This window comes from Piliocolobus tephrosceles, chromosome 15 (assembly GCF_002776525.5).
Source record: "Piliocolobus tephrosceles isolate RC106 chromosome 15, ASM277652v3, whole genome shotgun sequence".
NCBI lineage: Eukaryota > Metazoa > Chordata > Mammalia > Primates > Cercopithecidae > Piliocolobus > Piliocolobus tephrosceles.
The window spans coordinates 106,338,324-106,357,025 of record NC_045448.1 but is presented as its reverse complement, the minus strand read 5'-3'; the positions used below and the strand labels follow the sequence as shown (position 1 = coordinate 106,357,025).

Below are 18,702 nucleotides of genomic sequence, written 5' to 3'. Positions count from 1 at the left end.
ACAGTGTCAGTCCCTTTTTTTGGTCATAGGGTTATGTGGCATACATTATTTGCCACTCATTTAAACAAAATTGATAAAGTATCATTTGAATACTTAGCCCATCTATTCTTAATTTCGCAAATTCCAAAATAACTTTTGAAAGCATGATATACAATTGTGGTATTTTAAAAGAGAATATAATTTGTAATATTAGAAAATAACTTTCATCCTTGGTTTTGTTCTCTTACTACTACGTCAGATATCTCCTGATGTAATTAATTAGGAAGCATGATGTTTCTAGTTATTAGACCAGGGAAGTGTTGCTAGGTGCGTGCATACATTATCGCATTTGTATGAGGCTGGGGGTCTGAACCGAGGCTGTCAGGAGCACCTGACTCTATTGTACCCTCCAGACATAGTATAGACAATTTGGAAAATATGGAGAAGAAAGGAAAAGAAACATTCTTGCCATCCAGATATTTGCACCGTTGAATATTTTGGTATATTTCCCACCAGTCTTCTCACTATATACTTAAAAGTAATTAAAGCATAAATATATGATTGTACAAGCTGAATATTGAATTTTCTACTTAATATAGAATCAAGTATTTTCCCACTTGATTTTTTAAATCAAAAAATATAAAATTTTTGTAGTTGACATTAAAAATATCAAATACTGGCCGGGCGCGGTGGCTCAAGCCTGTAATCCCAGCACTTTGGGAGGCCGAGACGGGCGGATCACGAGGTCAGGAGATCGAGACCATCCTGGCTAACACGGTGAAACCCCGTCTCTACTAAAAACACAAAAACTAGCCGGGCGAGGTGGCGGGCGCCTGTAGTCCCAGCTACTCCGGAGGCTGAGGCAGGAGAATGGCGTAAACCCGGGAGGCAGAGCTTGCAGTGAGCTGAGATCTGGCCACTGCACTCTAGCCTGGGCGACAGAGCGAGACTCCGCCTCAAAAAAAAAAAAAAAAAAAAATATCGAATACTTCATTAAAGTCATATATTAGAGTTTTGTCAGTCATTTCCTATTAGATATTTGGGTAATTTCAATCTTCTTTTGCTGTTAGAGATCATACCGTACTTATCTTTTGTGTGGTGTATTTACTTCTGTAGTTTAGATTTTTTAAAAAAATAGATTTCTGGTAGTGAAAATACTGAACCAAAGTATTTGAACATTGTGGGGTAATCTCTCAAGCTGAATTGCTTTCCAAAAAATATTTTAAGACAATACAACTCACACCCATTTCACAGAACCTGAATTAGCATAAAAATAGTATCTCATTGTTTCCATCTGAATTTCTTTGATGAAGAAATTAGTGTCAATTAGTATTAAAAGTAGTGAAGTTGAACATTTTTGGATTTGTTAACTTCTTTTGTAAACTGCCTGTTTGTCTGTTACCCTGTTCCTTGTGGGGGTCTCGTGTTTCTTATCACATCGTGTGAACAGCCTTTGATGTATTACGTATGGATAATTTATGTTGGTCATTGTGTTCCTTTTCATTTTGGCTATTTTTTACAGGCAACCATAAAATGTGCACAGTAACTCTAATCTATAAATCCTCTAGCTCCTTTGTAACTGTGTTTCTTCTCCTTTTGGTTCTTTATGGCCTGAATTTAAAACAAAAGCAAAAATTGTTTTGGTCCTTCTAGATTTATTTTGAAGTATGATGTGATGAGGGAATATAAATGGATTTTCCCTAAAATATGTAACAACTCCCTTCACACCACTCACGCACCCTTTCTTTCTCCACTGACCTCTGTGCCACCCTTTGCAATATATTATATTCTTCTATATGACACTTGCTCCTGGACCATCTGCTATGCTTCAGGGCTCTTTCTCTTTCTAGTCTGAGGTTGGTCATGACCATTTGACTATAATTTGTTTTTCTACCTACTCTGTATATTTATTGCAGATGTAAAGGATGGGCTTCATGTTATCCAAATAAACCTTCACTTTGAATGTCGCTTGCCGGACTGAGTCTTCTAAGGCGAGTGCACGTGTGCTTGGTTTCTGTTTCTGTGCTGTCTTATTCAAGGCACACTATTTTTCTCGTCGTATTTATTGACATTCTAAGCTTTTTCGGTTTTGCTCCAAATACATTTTTCTTCTCTCTTCCTTGGTTTATTGACATAATTTGATTAGCTCCAGTGATACACTTTGAAAGAAAAAAGATGGAGCTGTATCAGCAGTTTGCTTACTGCAGCTTTGGTGTATTAAAGCCTTTAAAATTTTGAAACAATAATATTATTGTTACTGGTGGAGGACGTCCAGGTCCTTGGCATTTTGAAGAAAGAATTGGACAAAACTCACAAACAAAGCCAGAAAAAAATGAAGCAACAAAAGCAGGGATTTATTGAAAATGAAAGTACCCTCCACAGGGTGTGAGCCGCCTGAGCATAGGGGCTCAAGAGCCCAGTTACAGAATTTTCTGGGGTTTAAATACCCTCTAGAGGTTTCTCATTGGCCACTGGGTATACACCCCATGCGAATGAAGTAGTGGCCTGCAATCAGTCTGATTGGTTGTGGAAAGAAACTAGTCAGAGGCTGACATGAAGTTGCAAAAGTTGCACCTTATGCAAACGTCTGATTGATTGTGGAAAGCAGCCAAGTACTTTCAATTTTCCATCTGCCAGGCAGAAAAGGTGTGTGGGTGTGTGTGGGGGGGGGGGGGGGGTTGCAAAGGGAGTACCTCTGGTTCTTCTGTTACTTGGGTGTGGAAAGTTGGGGTTTTCCTTTTGATTTAGTTCTAGGAAGTCACTGAGAACTGGCCTTAGGTTCCCTGCCTCCAGACCCTATTCCCCCGCCTCGTTATCGATTATCAATTGGAGATTTAAAAAGCTATAATTGTTTTTGAAAGTTTTCAAAGGACTTTGGACTGCTCTAACTTAAATTACTAAAGCCTAGATAAATAGATAGACGCATTGCTACAAGTTCTGCTTTCATTTAATTTTGTTGTTTGATACTTATTGGTAAGTAGATATTTGTATGAATCTTCGTTTCATATAATAGGTTTGATACATACATTGTAATGGTATCTGCAAATAAATTAGTTATATATGAATTGTTATTAACTTCTAAACCTCATATTTTAGGATAGTTCCTTATATCAATGCTTCTTCTGAGGAAAACAAAAAGTAGTTGTAGACTGAGAGCAATTTTATCTAGTTTCTTGCTTCATTGTAAAGGCAAAAATAGATGTATCTTCGTGTAAAATTATTTATTTATTCTGTGCTTGCTTTAGATTCCTATAGGTACATTAATTGCTTGGAGGGATTTCTCCCGAAAGTTTTTTCTGTGCGTTTGTTTTTCCAGGAGTGCTCTTTCCAGGCAATGGAAAGCTTTTCCCAGTGTTTTGACAGTGACAACGTGAGCCGCTTAGGGGGTGCATTAGGTAGTGTGTTACATTTTACCTTTTTTTTTTTTTTTTATTGCCCTTCAGGAGTTTGTGGTCATTCTTCTTTGATTATAAAGAATGTGAAGGCAGAGGACAGGGAGCAGACTCAGGTTCACAGCACCTGCTGAGTCAGGAGCCCTCAGAGCATGTGTGCAGAGGTGGCCCTGATGCGATGGTGATGCCTGCCCCCTAGGGATCAAGTGAAATTGCCTCTAACCTTGATTCTGTGGCTTGGTGGTGTCTAAAGACCCTTTTGCCCAATTTCTGTGAACTTCTAGAGCAGAAGGCATACCCTTCTATTCCCATCACCCTCTGGGATCCTGTGCCTGCCTGTGTGGTGTCTGGTTTCCCCACGTTAGTCTGGAAGAAAATTCTATTCTGAACTATCTATTCTAAAATTCGATTCATCTCCACACCATCCTCTGACAGTCTGTGGGTGAGATTTTAACAGATGCCACTGACTCTCTGGGGGGTGAGGAAGGACCGACATACATCCTCCCTGCTTCCTCCTTTCTATTTCCGTTTGCCTTCTGAAGCTTCTCACCTTTTCAGGAGCAAAACATGCCACTGAGTCTTCTCGCCACTCGATGGCGTGTATCTTGCACTCGAGGTTTGCTGAGCTTCTTGTACCTGTCTGTCGGTTTACAGTTTTCATCAAATTTGGAAAAATGTCAGCCATTATTTCTTGATCACAGGTCTACATGTCACCTGCAGTTTGATTAACATAGAATGGACTCTCCTTTAGTGCTAATTTTTTTTGAGATGGAGTCTCTCTCTGTTGCCCAGGCTGGAGTGCAGTGGCACAGTCACGGCTCACGGCAACCTCTGCCTCCCGGGTTCAAGCGATTCTCCTGCCTCAGCCTCCCGAGTTGCTGGGATTATAGGCACCTGCCATGATGCCAAGCTAATTTTGTATTTTTAGTAGAGACTGAGTTTCATCATGTTGGCCAGGCTGGTCTCTGACCTTCAGTGATCCGCCTGCCTCGGCCTCCCAAAGTGCTCAGATCACAGGCGTGCGCCACCGTACCGGGCAATCCAGGGTTTATTCTTATTGTGGTGAATGCATGAGCACAAGCTGAGGCCTGCTATGTGCCACATTTAAGGCCCCTGCTCATGTCATATCCAATTGGCCAGAGCCAGTCACATGATCATGTCCTACAGCAATGGGTGGGGAGGTCTACTCCACTCACACGGAGGTGGGGAGGGAAGTGAACGTTTGATGAACAGTAACGTACACCCTCACAATCTTTTGTTCTTTTGTGATTCCGTTTTTGGCTTGGAGACAGTATTTGCCGGAAGGTGAATCAACTTTGGGATCAGACCTGGATTCAAATGTGAGTTTTGCTACTAAATACTTGTGTGACCTTGGGCAAGTCACCTAATCTCTCTGAGCTATGTTTCCTCATTTATAAAAATGGGAATAATAACATCCACCCCGTACAGTTTCTGGGATAATTAAAGCATACGACACACATGGAAATGTCTAGCACAAAACTGACATTCCATTAATGGTAGTTTCCTTTTTATCTTCTTGGGATTCCAAATGGACTTTTATTGTAGATATTGGTTCTGGAAAGTGAAATAATCCAAAAGGATTTGGCAGCCTGTGTCACAAAGAGCATTTTTTGTAATGGTCATGATAGTAACCGGTTTGTCTGCATGCATAACGATGGATGAATTGTAATTTGGAACAAGGAAGTGAATACTGCACTGTTAAACTTTGTTCTTATGGGAAATGCGTCCATGTGTCAAGGTGGATCCTAGGAGGAGGCCGCAGGGGCCTTTCTAGAGGAAATCAGGAGCGCCTGCACTTCCTCTACCACAACTAGAATCTGACTCAGTGGTAAGTACGGTAATGCCATGGGGTCTGTTCTGGGCGTGAATTTCACCTACTTCTCTGTTGTCAGACTGAGCTCGGTAAGAAGTGTAAATGGTGCAATAATATTTATAAATTGGACATGGTAATTTTCAATTCTCAGAAGCTTTCATGGAGGCATGGATTGTCCCGGATGTGGGCTGGGCTTGATGCTGTTTGGGAAGGAACTTTAACTGCTGGTTAAAGCTCTCCAGGGACTGTGTCTTTAAGCGGGACAGGCCCAATCTTCTGAGCAGCTGCTTTTTAGGTTATGAAGGTCCTGTGGGCCCAGGAGGAGGGAGTCTATTTAGTGGTCTGAGGACTCCTTTTCAGCAAGGAAAAAGACTTCTGATCCCTTGGGTTTGGGGGAGGCTTCATCTTTTATTTTGGGTCTCTTCCTGTATATCCTTGAAAATTTAATTAAACTGAAATAGTAACTATGGATTAGTAAAGTTACATTAGAGTAAATATCTTCCCTGAGGTCCCAGCATCAGGCTAAAAAAAGTAAACAATTTTGGCATTGATGCATCTAGCTCAGGACCTAGGCTCAGCAGTGGAGCGAACAGTGGACTTTTCTGAGATGGTGTGATGTCAGGCTTCTCAGATGTGGAAATTCAAGGAGTCTGGCAGTGGGATGAGCACCCGGGCTGAAAGCCATGGTCAGAACTACACGCTTTCACTTCAAGCCAGAGCTTTGTACTTTATACAGAAGGGAGAAGAGGCACATTGCAAACAGTTGGTGCATAGTTTTAACTTTAAGGTGGTTTCATGTATACAACCCAAAGTACCAACAACACAGAACCCTCTCAGAGTTTGGTAGATCAGGGTTGGACAACAAGGCATACCTTTCACCCTTCCACTTTTAGGCCTACCCCACCCACGGCAAAAGCATCACTAATCAGTCCATCATTGCTCTGCTCTCTAGCCTGGACTCACCTGGCTTCATCTCCTCTCAGCACAGCCCTCTGGCCAGCCCCTGCTCATTGTTTAGAACTATCAAACAGCTCTCACTCTGCTCACCATCATATTTTGCTTATGGGACAAGAGAAAGGCTGCAATGAATGAATCAAAAGAATAAATATTAGGTAATAGCAAAACGTAATGTTTTTCTGAGAGTATTTTTATTTGTGTCCAGTACTCCTGGCAAATGTCGTTAGAACAGCTATTATACTCTACCAATATTATTCTTAAGTCCAAAATCATTGTAGCTGTAAAAACGTGGTTGATTCTACCTTCAGAAACTGTACTTTTTGTGTTGGTGGAGAAAAATGCATGAACTAAGACTAAATATTATGAAACTGAATTTTATTTACATAAGGATACATTCAGGCTGCTATGCTTAAAGGGAAAAAGTAACCAGGTCCTTTTCCTGGCAGACACCTGTGATCTCTAATTAGCTATTTAGAGGGTATTGGCCCATCACTTAGGCTTGGCATTGCTTCTTTGTTTCTAAAATCTCCAATTTAATTTAGAAGCACTGATTGGTGCCCGTTTATGGCTTACTAGCGGCAGGAGATTCTTTCAGAAGTCTTTTTCCTTCTTGCTAAAATTCAGTTGAATTCAGTGGATGCAGCTGTGCATCCAAAATTGTTGCCACGTTGCGATTGACAAGGCTGAGAGACTAATTACCTCCAAAGTCCTGCCCCTTCTAACAATGGGCTGCCTTGGATTTCTTTCCTTCCTTCCTTCCTTCCTTCCTTCCTTCCTTCCTTCCTTCCTTCCTTCCTTCCTTCCTTCCTTCCTTCTTTCTTTTCTTTTCTTTTCTTTTCTTTTCTTTTCTTTTCTTTTTTCTTTTTTTAAAATCTCTTGAAACAGTGTCTCACTCTGTCACCCAGGCTGGAGTGCAATGGTGCAATCTCGGCTCACTGCAACCTCTGCTTCCAGGGTCAAGCGATTCTCCTGCCTCAGCCTCCCGAGTAGCTGGGATTACCGGCACCTGTCACCAAGCCTGGCCAGTGTTTGTATTTTTAGTAGAGACAGGGTTTCACCATGTTGGCCAGGTTGGTCTCAAACTCCTGTCCTCAGGTGCTCCACCCGCCTCAGCCTCCCAAAGTGCTGGGATTACAGGCATGAGCCACAGAGCCCAGCAGGATTTCTTTCTGCTGCTCTGACACAGCCCTCTGGTTAGTTAACAAGCATTAATTAAACATCTCCTGTGTACTTTTGAAACTTACTAGGGTTGAGTAGGAGGAGATTCAAAAGGAATGAAAGACAAGGTTCCCAGTCGGCAGGGAGCCCCAGATTCTCAGAATGTCATTTTTGCTTCTGCCTTATGATTTAGGGGTTGTTCCTTCCCACCATAACTGCAGGATCCCAATTAGCTTAAGAACTGTCCACCTGCACCTTGCCCTCTTTCCTTAGTGCACACTTTTATCTGAGGTGTCTGCAGATCTCGTTTTCCCAACTAAGGAGAGTAAGCCCCTAAGCCCAGGGAACCCCTCTGTTCCCACTCCCGTCTTGGGCTTACGTCTGGCATACCTAGTTTTTTTCTAGGCTCCTGGCTGTACTACGTCTTGTTCATCGGATCCCTTTTGACACTGGGCTGGGGTGGGCTCAGCCCAGGTCTTGGGTCAGCCAGCACAATCAACTCCTTAGAATTGTGCTGAAATAATCAAGGGGATCCGGTCATCCTGCATCACCTAACACACGAGGCAGAGAGAAACCCCTCAAAACTCTCAAACATGAAATTGAATTGCCAGGGAAAAGAGCCAGTGTAGATTTCTGATTGCGTTTGAATTTCTGATTTTAGGGTGATGGTTCTGATTCCAGGGTGACAGATCCATTTCACACTTACTATTGCAAAGTGGGTGCTGTGCTGGGCTCTGGGGATACAGTGAGGAAAACAGGAGGCCCCTCTCCTGAAGGGACCTGTGTTCTGGAAACGCCTGTTTGGAAGTCTCAACCAGGTATCAGGAAGGGACCAGGGAGGGTGGTTACGAAAACAGATAAACGTAGTTCTGTCCTCAAGGAAAGTCACAGCTTAATGAAGAAGACAAACTTCCAGATAGTGGAAGCCCGGGGGGGCTCTCAGCCTTGATAGCCTGGCGGGCCATCCCTGTGGGTGATGACTGATTCCAATGCAGGCAGATCACTGCGGAGCCAGCAGGTGTGTCACTGCTCATCAGAATGTCACCGGAGGTCCTGACCTTGGGGACACAGCTCACCCACCATCACCACCTGCGTCAGAATGACAAACTGGGTGGTTTCAGACGTAGGAAGAGATAAGTCTTTAAGCCCCTTGAGGGAAAACTAACAGTGACCAACACACCACAAATGGCTTTGTTCACAGAGATCTTGTATCATGAGAATTTTCCAGGACACCCAAGGCCAGTGTTCCAGTGTGGCGGTGGGGGTCTTTGGAGACTGACAGTCCTGAAGCTGAATCCTGACCTCACCACTTATCAGCTGTGTGGTCTTGGGGAAATTTCTCTGAGCCTCGGTGTGCTCATCTGTAAAATGGGGGTGATGACCTGGACTCAGGCAATTGTTGTGAGTCAATGTGGTCATGTGTTTAAGTGCCCAGCACAGTGGCTGGCACATAGTAGATACCTAGTAAATTTTCATTCTCCTCCGTATATCAGCAGGAAGCAGCCATTATAACATACATCTAAAATAAGTAACACTTAGAACGAGTAGAATGTTATGAAGATATGAATGAGAGGTGGCCTGGAATGGGTATTAGAAGATGGTGTTGGGGGTTCCCAGCACTGTGCAGGGGAAAGGGAGTGCTGCCTTCTTTTCTGAGCATTTCTGTAGGGCAGAAATAGGGACATCCAGGCATGAGAATATTGCTCCTGGAAATCACCCAACTTTGTTTTTCTCCAAGAATATTTTGGAGAGTGACAATTTATTTACATGCCTCTCTCACGTCTTAGACTAAAGCTTTGAGAACTTTTGTTGCAAAGAATTACTGGGACCCCTTAAGAATATAGCTCCCTGGGGTTCCACCCTCAGAATGAGTCTGGGGTGGGGCCTAGGAATCTGCACTGACAGGCATCTCGGAGGCATGTGCCACAGGTTCTGAGGACCACACTCTGGAAGACCACACTGGAGCGAAGGCCTCACTGGAGTTGGGATGGTTTTCTGTTCATTTTGTATTTCCAGTGTCTGGATAGAATTGACGTTGATGGGGTGTCGTTGAATAAACGAGTGGTTGATGATTCTCCAAGTAGATTGTCCTACTGGGAAGGGAATATTTTAAAGCATTGGCTTCCTATCTTCCAAGTCAGTGTCTTCTGAGTTTGAAGAAGATAATTAGCCTCCTAGAACTTGCTCGTTCCTGAATGACCTGGCAGAGCTGGGAGCAGACCCGTCTATGTGAGTGATACCCAGCCCCCAGTAGCCCATCCACACAACCATCCTCACAAAGATAGGGCTGTTGTTGAGGACAGAGGCTGAGCAGATGCCAGTGCGGGGTTGCTCCCAGTGACCATAGTCCTAGCCCTGCTCTTTGTGGTTCAGAGTTGGTTGATGGGAAATCAGGGAGCACCCCTGCCATCGTCTTTGTTCTTTTTGTGCACTGTAGATCCCTTCGAGCAAAAAGAGGTTCAGGCCTTTTCTTGGATGGAAAAACTAAAAAAACCTCATTTTTTTGGTGTAAATTTGCTCCAAAGGAAACTCATAAAGTTCTTCTGAAAGAGGATTTACAAGTCAATAAACATTTACCCCTCAGTTGATGTCTTATAAATGGTATCACTTATCCTAAGTAGAATAGATTTAGTCCGCTAAACTTTGTCGATGAACATCTTTGTCTCTGTTCCTTAGATACTGTTTCTCTGTCCCCTTGCCTGGGTCTTTATGGTCTACTAGCCCAGTAGCATCCTGGAGCCTGGGGTCATTTTTCTTTACCAAGTTTGGGGGAGCACCTACTCTTTACCATGAGGACAATGGTGATGGTTTATTTTTGGGTTTTGTAAATGAATTTTGGACAATTAGACCACATTACATTTGCATTTTATAGTGTGCCATTCAGAAGAGGCAGAGAGGGCCCAGGGGACGGTGCCGCATTCACATATTAGATGATAGCTCGAGTTCCCCATTCTTCATATTTGAAATTGCTTCTAAGATAACATAATGGCTCTTGTGAAACATATCTGTTCATAGACCCAAGAAAACATTAGATGGTTATCCAGATGGTGAAATGACTCTATATTCACTCTAAATTAGTGAATGGTTAATTTCCATAGGGTGGGACTGAGAGCAGCCCCACACTGTGCCTCTGTGGTTAGGGCAGTGGGGCCGGATCAAGCCAGCAGGTGTTTAATTACCTCTCGACAACAAAACGTCTTAACATATAATTTAATAGAAATAACTGGAAATTTTTTTTATTACAACAAAAACTACTGATTTGACTGCTTTCATTCCCTTTATAGATGCAATGTGGCCCTTTTACCAGATCTCACAGTGATTTTAGGTCTCTGGGAATGTTTAGCACCTGGCAGTGTATTATTATTATTTTTTTAATGTTATGTCGCTTTCTGAAAATAGAAGCATGTGCTGCTTTTTCCTGAAAATACTACCTTTTCATAGTTATATTCAGGTCTTTCAAATCTGCCTGACTGAATAGGCGTTTGGGGGTCGGGCAGACCGCGAGCTGCACACCTGGCAGGACCAGCTCTTCACCGGAGAGTCCTGGGGTTGGGCAGGGCCACAAGCAATGAGCCACAGAGGGACCGAGGGGATGGTCGGGGACTCAAGGGTCCCGAGGGTGGTCTCGTTTCCGGGCTGCCCTCTCCCCGGGCAACATTTAATTGTACCTTGGATCAGCACTGCACCTGCCTGTCTTTCTAATTACTTTTCTCCTCCTGTCCTGGAAAAGATAGTACTTCAGATACTTGGGGGGAGTCTTGCTTACTGTAGCATGAACCTAGAAGGAAATGACTTCATGCCTTAAGGGATGTTGTTGTCAGTGTCTGGAATACCTCGGACATAGCCATGTGCTCAGATGATCTGAGTCTGTTGCATATCCCTCTGAAGAGTTTCTTGTAATCATGAGGAAAGGATGTATTAGGTGCTCCAGAACTATTTCTATGTAATAAGGAAAAATAAAAAGGAAGAATAGAAATTCTTGCAGAAAACACTAGAACCTGGGCTGAGTGCTGTGGCGGGTACAAAGGAAGAAAAGACACTGTCCCTATGCTTAAGATGTTTACCATCCAGTGGGCAAAGTCAGCCTTGGGCAAAGTCAGCCTGTGTACACACACACAGCAAGCGCCTGAGCACCGCAGGACAGCCGCAGACGCCAGCCCACGACAGCTGGCAGGCCGGGGACATGTTGCCGAGTGCCGAGCTGTGTTGCAGGCAGCTGCCTACTAAAAATAAGCATTGTGTTCATGGAAGGCTGACTTAAATTAGACCGGACTCAAGGTCATGCACAGAATGATGTCACCATCACTGGCTCCTGGTTCTTTGTGTTCTTGGGAATTGGAGGCTGAGTGACAGGCAGCCAGGAACTGAACTGCAGGCATGGACAGGTTCACTAATGGTGTGGCCTGAGCATGTCCTGGCAGCAAGAGGATGGAGTCCAGCGGTGCCCTGATTCATTCCACGGGACTGAGAAGGGGGAGTAGGAGGCAGCTCACCGCTTCCTGGGGTGGTGGAGCCAAGATTATGTCTTCAGTGAAGAGTGGGATGGGGTGAGTGCAGCGGAGGGCTCAGTCTTCTGATACAGAGGACAGGGCTGGGAGGACAGTGCTCTGACCGGATTCATGGTGCAGAGTGTTAGAGGAGTGTCATGGGAGCCTTGAACCCTGACCTCAATGCCAGCCCAGGGAGCTGGGCCCTGGTTGTTGCATCCCCAGCACCAGCAGGGCCCACCCACTGCAGAGGAGGGCCTCCACACTTACTTGTCAAATGACCGGATTAATGAACTGGACTCTGGCAACCGGGTTTTATCCTGTAGGTGAGATGTCGAAGACTGGACAGGAAAATGGCATTTGGCAGCAGGTACCCTGTGGACTTTTCTCCTTGACATCAGAACTTCCTGTCCTGAGTCTCATTTTATTTGTCAAACTAGCCAGTCTGAGAAGTCAATACTAGGTGCTAATGAAAAACAGAGCAGACTGTGACATTGCTCCCAGGTATGTTAGCATTTTACCATGAGCCTGCAAATTGGTTTTTTTGTTTTGTTTTTTTGTTTGTTTGTTTTTGAGATGGAGTCTTGCTATGTCGCCCAGGCTGGAGTGCAGTGGCGGGATCCTGGCTCACTGCCACCTCTGCCTCCCGGGTTCAAGAGATTCTCCTGTCTCAGCCTCCTGAGTAGCTGGGATTACAGGCACCTACCACCACACCCAGCTGATTTTTGTATTTTTAGTAGAAACAGGGTTTCACCATGTTAACCAGGCTGGTCTCGAACAGCAGACCTGAGGTGATCCTCCTGCCTCGGCCTCCCAAAGTGCTGAGATTACAGATGTGAGCCACTGTGCCCAGCCTTCAAATTGTTACCAGGCATCTGGGAGGGCAGTGGTCATGCAAGGCGGGCGATGGGCAGGCAGGCGTTCTGGTTGGAGAATCCACTAGGTCTCCTGAATGTCTCCATGAGGAACTGTATCCAGCTTCTGTTGTCAGGCAGACCTTAGTTGGCTCCCACGTTGGCAGTGAAGATACACACAGCTTTGGTTGGGCACAGTGGTTCATGCCTGTTATCCCAGCACTTTGGGAGGCCAAGGCGGGTGGATCACCTAGGGTCAGGAGTTCAAGACCAGCCTGTCCAGCATGGTGAAACCCCGTCTCTACTAAAAAAATACAAAAATTAGCCAGGCGTGGTGGTGATCCCAGCTACCCGGGAGGCTACTCCCAGCTACACGAGAATCACTGTAACCTGGGAGGCAGAGGTTGCCGTGAGCCTAGATCGTGCTACTACACTCTAGCCTGCGCAACAGAGCAAGAATCCATTAAAAAAAAAAAAAAAAAGATACATACGACTTTGTGTTGTTTCCTCTCAGTGTAGCCTGGAGAATTTCTAATTCACGGAGGTCAGAACAGTGGGATTTCCTGTGCCCCCCATCGTCTTCCATCTCCAGTGGGGCTCAGTCCTTTGGCTGTGGCTATCTGAGATCCCAGCTAAGTCCTTCAAAGTGACCTTGATAAAACTGGCAGTGCTTCCTCAGTGTGTGAGGAATAACTTGAAATAAAACCTGTGCATTGTCATGATGCTTTCACTGCTCTGTAGCTTTCTTTTTCACTGTTTGTTTGTTTTTTTTTTCTTTTAAGTAAAGCAGATCAGATGGATTTGTGTTGCTCTCTGATCACCGGTGTAGCAGTCTGTAGCTGCTTCATCGCGATCACTAGACTGGGATAGTGATAATCCTAGATACTGCCTGCACAGGGAGCACGTCCGGGTCACTGCTGTCCCAGAGATACATTTCCCTGTCCCTGGATGACCAAGAGCCAACTGGGTTTCCTTGGAACTTTCTCCTTTGACACTGCCCTGTGGTGTACTCCTTCTTAAGGTATTATTGACAAGTCTAGAGGAAAGCCTTGACTCATTTGAAACTTGTAAGAGACTCCTGCTGCTTAACACCTCCAGGCTGAAGCAAGCAGCTGGCAGTGCGTCTTGATTTCACAGTGATCAGAGGCCTGCCGGCTTAAGGTTTGCATTTGGCAGCAGTCTGTGTTATTTTTGGAGTTTCAACATGGAGCTCAGGACACATCGCATTTCACTCCCTGGGCTATTGATAGCCGCAGAGCCGCGGTAGCCGTCCGTCTCTGTCAGGGCTTGTCACTTGCCCCTTTAGGAACACAGCTATTAATACTCTCTCACTTGATTTGGCCCACTTCAAGAGGCTAGAACTTTGATGTCCCTTTTTTCTGCCCTACCCTTCTTGACTATATTTTAAAATTCAGAAACATCAACTCTGGTCTGCCCTAGGCTGCCTTGATGGCTTAGGATCAGTCCTTTGGCCCTGGGTGGATGAATCTCCTGAGGTGCTCTGTAGAGTGGAGGGTGGTCTGTCATCGTCTGTGGTTGTGGGATATTGGGCATCGGCGAATTATCATGCAGACTTGGGAAGTGGGAGGAAGGGGCTTCTGGGTGCATTTGGCAGCAGAACATGTCTCAGCCAAGTTGCCACCCGGATACACTCCCTTGCTCCTTAGGCTGTAGCCCCGATTTTACTTAGGGCTGCAGTGTATCCCGCCTAAAAGCATTTCTCAGTTTCTCTTGCTGCCAGACGGGGCCGCATGATGCCACTCTGGCAGCGGCTAAGTAATGAAACTGTGGTGTGGGCCTTCTGGGCAGGGCGTCTCGAAGGAACTGACTCCGTCAGGGGGTGTGCGTCTGTCCTCCCAGTGGCCCTGCTGCTCAGGACGTGCTACTTGGCACTAAGGACACCATGTTGAGTCATAAGGTGGCTGAAGACAGAAGGATGTGCTGAGTGACCGAGGAGCATAGATAGAAAGAGTGTGGATCTGTTTTCAAGATTTTAAAAATTAACCTTTTTATTTCGAGATAATTGTAGATTCACATGCAGTGGTAATAAGTGATACAGGGAGATGCCCATGTATTCTTTTTTTTTTTTGAGACGGAGTCTCACTCTGTCCCCCAGGCTGGAGTGCCGTGGTGCGATCTCGGCTCACTGCAACCTCCACCTCCCAGGTTCAAGTGATTCTCCTGCCTCAGCCTCCTGAGTAGCTGGGATTACAGGCACAGGCCACCATGCCCAGCTAATTTTTGTGTTTTTTTTTTTTTTTTTTTTTTTTTTTTTTTTTTTTGAGACGGAGTCTCGCTCTGTCACCCAGGCTGGAGTGCAGTAGCCGGATCTCAGCTTACTGCAAGCTCCGCCTCCCGGGTTCACGCCATTCTCCTGCCTCAGCCTCCCGAGTAGCTGGGACTATAGGCGTCCACCACCTCGCCCGGCTAGTTTTTTGTATTTTTTAGTAGAGACGGGGTTTCACCATCTTAGCCAGGATGGTCTCGATCTCCTGACCTTGTGATCCACCCATCTCGGCCTCCCAAAGTGCTGGGATTACAGGCTTGAGCCACCGTGCCCGGCAATTTTTGTGTTTTTAGTAGAGACGGGGTTTCACCATGTTGGCCAGCCTGCTCTCGAACTCCTGACCTCCAGTGATCTGCCCGCCTTGGCCTCCCAAAGTTTTACAGGATTACAGGCATAAGCCACCGTGCCTGGCCTGCCCATCCGTCTTTACCCGCTGTCCTCCTTAGTGACATAGTGCCACAGCACAGCCAGGACCTTGACCTTGATACAGTTAAGGCAGCAGGACAGGACCCCTCATGGTGCACCTCTGCACGGCGTACCCCAGAGTGCACATCCCTTTCCCCCGCCCCACCTGCTCCCACCTCTGGAAACCACTCATCTGTTAGAGCCTGGATCTTGATGAGGCCAGAGCCTCTTTCCCAGCCCTAAACCACGCTCCTCAGCATGGACTTCGATTGATTGAAAGACATAAATATCTAAATGAACGATGCCACTTCATTTTAAAAAAATGTTACACAGTCAAACCTAATCCTTAACTGAGACAGTAGAGGCCCAGAAAAGGAGACCAGGCCATCATTATTATATTAGGGGAAATATTATACTTGTGGTTTCAAAGAAGCAGGACACCTGGGCTACATGGCGAAAGGACTGGGTGTTGTTGCTTTCACAACATGCCATTGCATTTCCCTTCCTCGCAGCGGTGACCCTGGCTTGCATGAGGTGCTTTGGAATGTTTTTCTTCCTCTCTTATTTGGGTATTATCAATAATTCATTTTAAATATTCTGGCTGCTACAAACATTTACTTTAGAAGGATTTATTGCATCCTAAAGTCTGCATTTATGATTTCTTGAGATGATATCACTTCCTCGGGGATTTCAGTTCTGATTCTCAGAAAGAGATTAGTGGGGGAAGCAGAATTTGATGTTCAGAAATGTTCCAGAAACTTGGCTGCAATGTGTCAGGCCTGCTAGGCAGGCTGCCACATTCCCGAGCCTGTCTCAGCCAGCCACTCATGCTGTGTCTTCCCTTTCAGGAGCCGGTGTCAGAGAGGACGTGTTTCTCGTTTGGCGAGAGATGGAGGAAGCCTGCAGCACCCTGGCCCAGATCCAGAGGCTGGTGGCCGAGCCTTCCCAGCCCGACGTGGCTACTGTGGATTGCGGTTGGTGCTATTTCTGGTCACTGGTGTAAAATATTCATAAATGTTACTAGCTGGGGACCAGGGGCTGCTTCCGTGTTCCTGACCAGGGGAGCTCCAGAGCCCAGCTGTAAGAAGCAGCTAGGGAGAGCAGCCAGAGCTGTGTGGGGTGAGGGGTGGGGAGAGGGCCATACACACACATGCATGGACACGCACGCGTGTGTGTGCCCATGTGCCCGCATGTGTGCATATGTGGAGATTGTCAAGACCCAGAGCTGGATGGTAAAGTGGTAAAAACAGATTCTTGGGCCAGGCGCGCCTGTAATCCCAGCACTTTGGGAGGCCGAGGCGGGCAGATCACGAGGTCAGGAGATCGAGACCACCCTGGCTAACATGGTGAAACCCCGTCTCTACTAAAAATACAAAAAATTAGCCGGGCGTGGTGGTGGGCCCCTGTAGTCCCAGCTACTCAGGAGGCTGAGGCAGGAGCATGACTTGAACCTGGAAGGCAGAGATCACAGTGAGCCGAGATTGTGCCACTGCACTCCAGCCCAGCAACGGAGACTCTGTCTCAACAACAACAACAACAACAACAACAAAACAGGTTCTCGACAACAACAACAACAACAACAAAACAGGTTCTTGACAAGCTCTTGTATACTGAGGGAAACCAGACCTCCGTGTAAAACTGGGCTCAATTCTGAGTACAACAGGGACAGGTGGGGATTCATAGCAAAGGTGCAGGGGGTGCCAGTGGATGGAAAGTTGTTAAGAGGAGATGTTAGGGGCACGGGGGCTTCTGGCTAAACCAGCTTGACAGGATTCTTGCAGGAGAGAGGCCAATGTGATCAGATGTCACAGGGGCGGTGGGAACGAAGATGCTGATCAGATAGCCAAGCGATCAGATACTGAGGGTGGGGCATTCTGGCTACACTGACTGAGGCTTTTTGCTGAAATCGGGCGACGCAGAGATGAGCATAGAAGTGCGAAGGTTGAGGCGTCGCTGAAAAGAGCATTCAGAGGAGCCTGGCTGAAGGCTGCACAGGGGGAGACTGTCAAGTTGCCTGTGCTCTTCCAGCGAGGAGGAGCAGGAGGAGAGCTCAGTGATGGGCTCGGCTAACCTTGACCCTTACATGCAGACAAAATCCCATCCGAGCTGTCTGTGTCTGTGCAGGCAACCATCTGACTCACTCTCAGATGCCTACGGGAAGGCCTAAATCAGTTTTCTTTGAGCAGGGTCCCGGACCTTGCGGCAGAAGGGGGCACAGGCTGGGGAAAACGTGTGGAATGTTTACTTGGAAGGAGTAGTGTGAATAGGGGTTTGAGTTATTAATATTAAAAAGAAATTATTAAAATCCAGTTGCATTTCTGGTATTCACTTAGCACTCTTTCATCTAAGTTGGAATAGCCACTTGAAATTTTGGAGTTTGGAAGACTCCAATCTTGGAGTTTGATTTGCATTCCCGAAATGGTAGTAACAGAAATATGACCATTGTGTGGGCACATACTGCGTGTCAGCTGCTGCCCTGAGGGGTGGGCTTATATTTAGCTCATTGAAGCCTCATAACTCTATGAGGGAGTTTCTTATTATCTCCAACTGACAGGTGAGGAAACTGAGTCACAGAGGGGTTAAGTCGTTGGCCATGGGCACATAGCCAGCAAACATAGTCTGATTTTAAACCCAAAATGCAGAACAGAAACTTTCCTGCCTAGTTAAACTTTTACAAACAATGCTAGCAGTGGAGCTATATTCATCTTAATATTAGTTTCCATGATTTAATTAGCACCTACCTGATACTGAGTAAATGAAAACTCTTCTTGGTATTTAATGTGTTCCAGCCCCACAACTGCACCATACAAACAAGCTCATTGCATTTTTACTCGTGAATGACATTGAGACCACACAAAGGATTTTCTCCCTTTTCTTTCTCATAAAGCAAAGCATTTTTCATAACAAAGGTCGTGAGTTTAGGGGTGAGAAAGACCCGGTTATAAATCCCAGCTCCATCACTAGACCCACCTGAGTTTTGTCTCTTTCAGCCATATTCTTCTACACAACCACTATCATAATCTTGATGCTGAGGAACCCCTGTGCAGATGAAATGCAACAACGCATGCTCCACACCAAGCAGGAGCTTGATATCCGCTCATTCTTTGCCCTTTCACACTTGAGGGAGTTGGTATACAGATTCTCCTGCCTGGCCTTTCCTCTGTAAGGTGCTGGTTTCCTTTGGGGCACACCTGGTAGACGCACATACCTTACACCTCAGGCACTGTTTAAGGCTCTTTATGAGTATTAACTCATTTCATATTTGCCACAATCTTAAGAGACAGATGCTACTGCTACTATTATCTCTGTTTTGGCTTCAGTAACTTGCCCAAAGCTACACAGCTAACGA

General features: G+C 45.7%; 1 protein-coding gene across 1 annotated transcript in view; it reads left to right on the top strand.

The window, feature by feature from the left end:
- VWA3B (von Willebrand factor A domain containing 3B) overlaps positions 1–18,702 on the top strand; it is a 233,983-nt gene that overhangs the window by 73,492 nt on the left and 141,789 nt on the right. Inside the window, 1 exon segment of the mRNA XM_023211441.2 lies at positions 16,202–16,327. Within this exon segment, the coding sequence (XP_023067209.2) occupies positions 16,202–16,327 (126 nt within the window).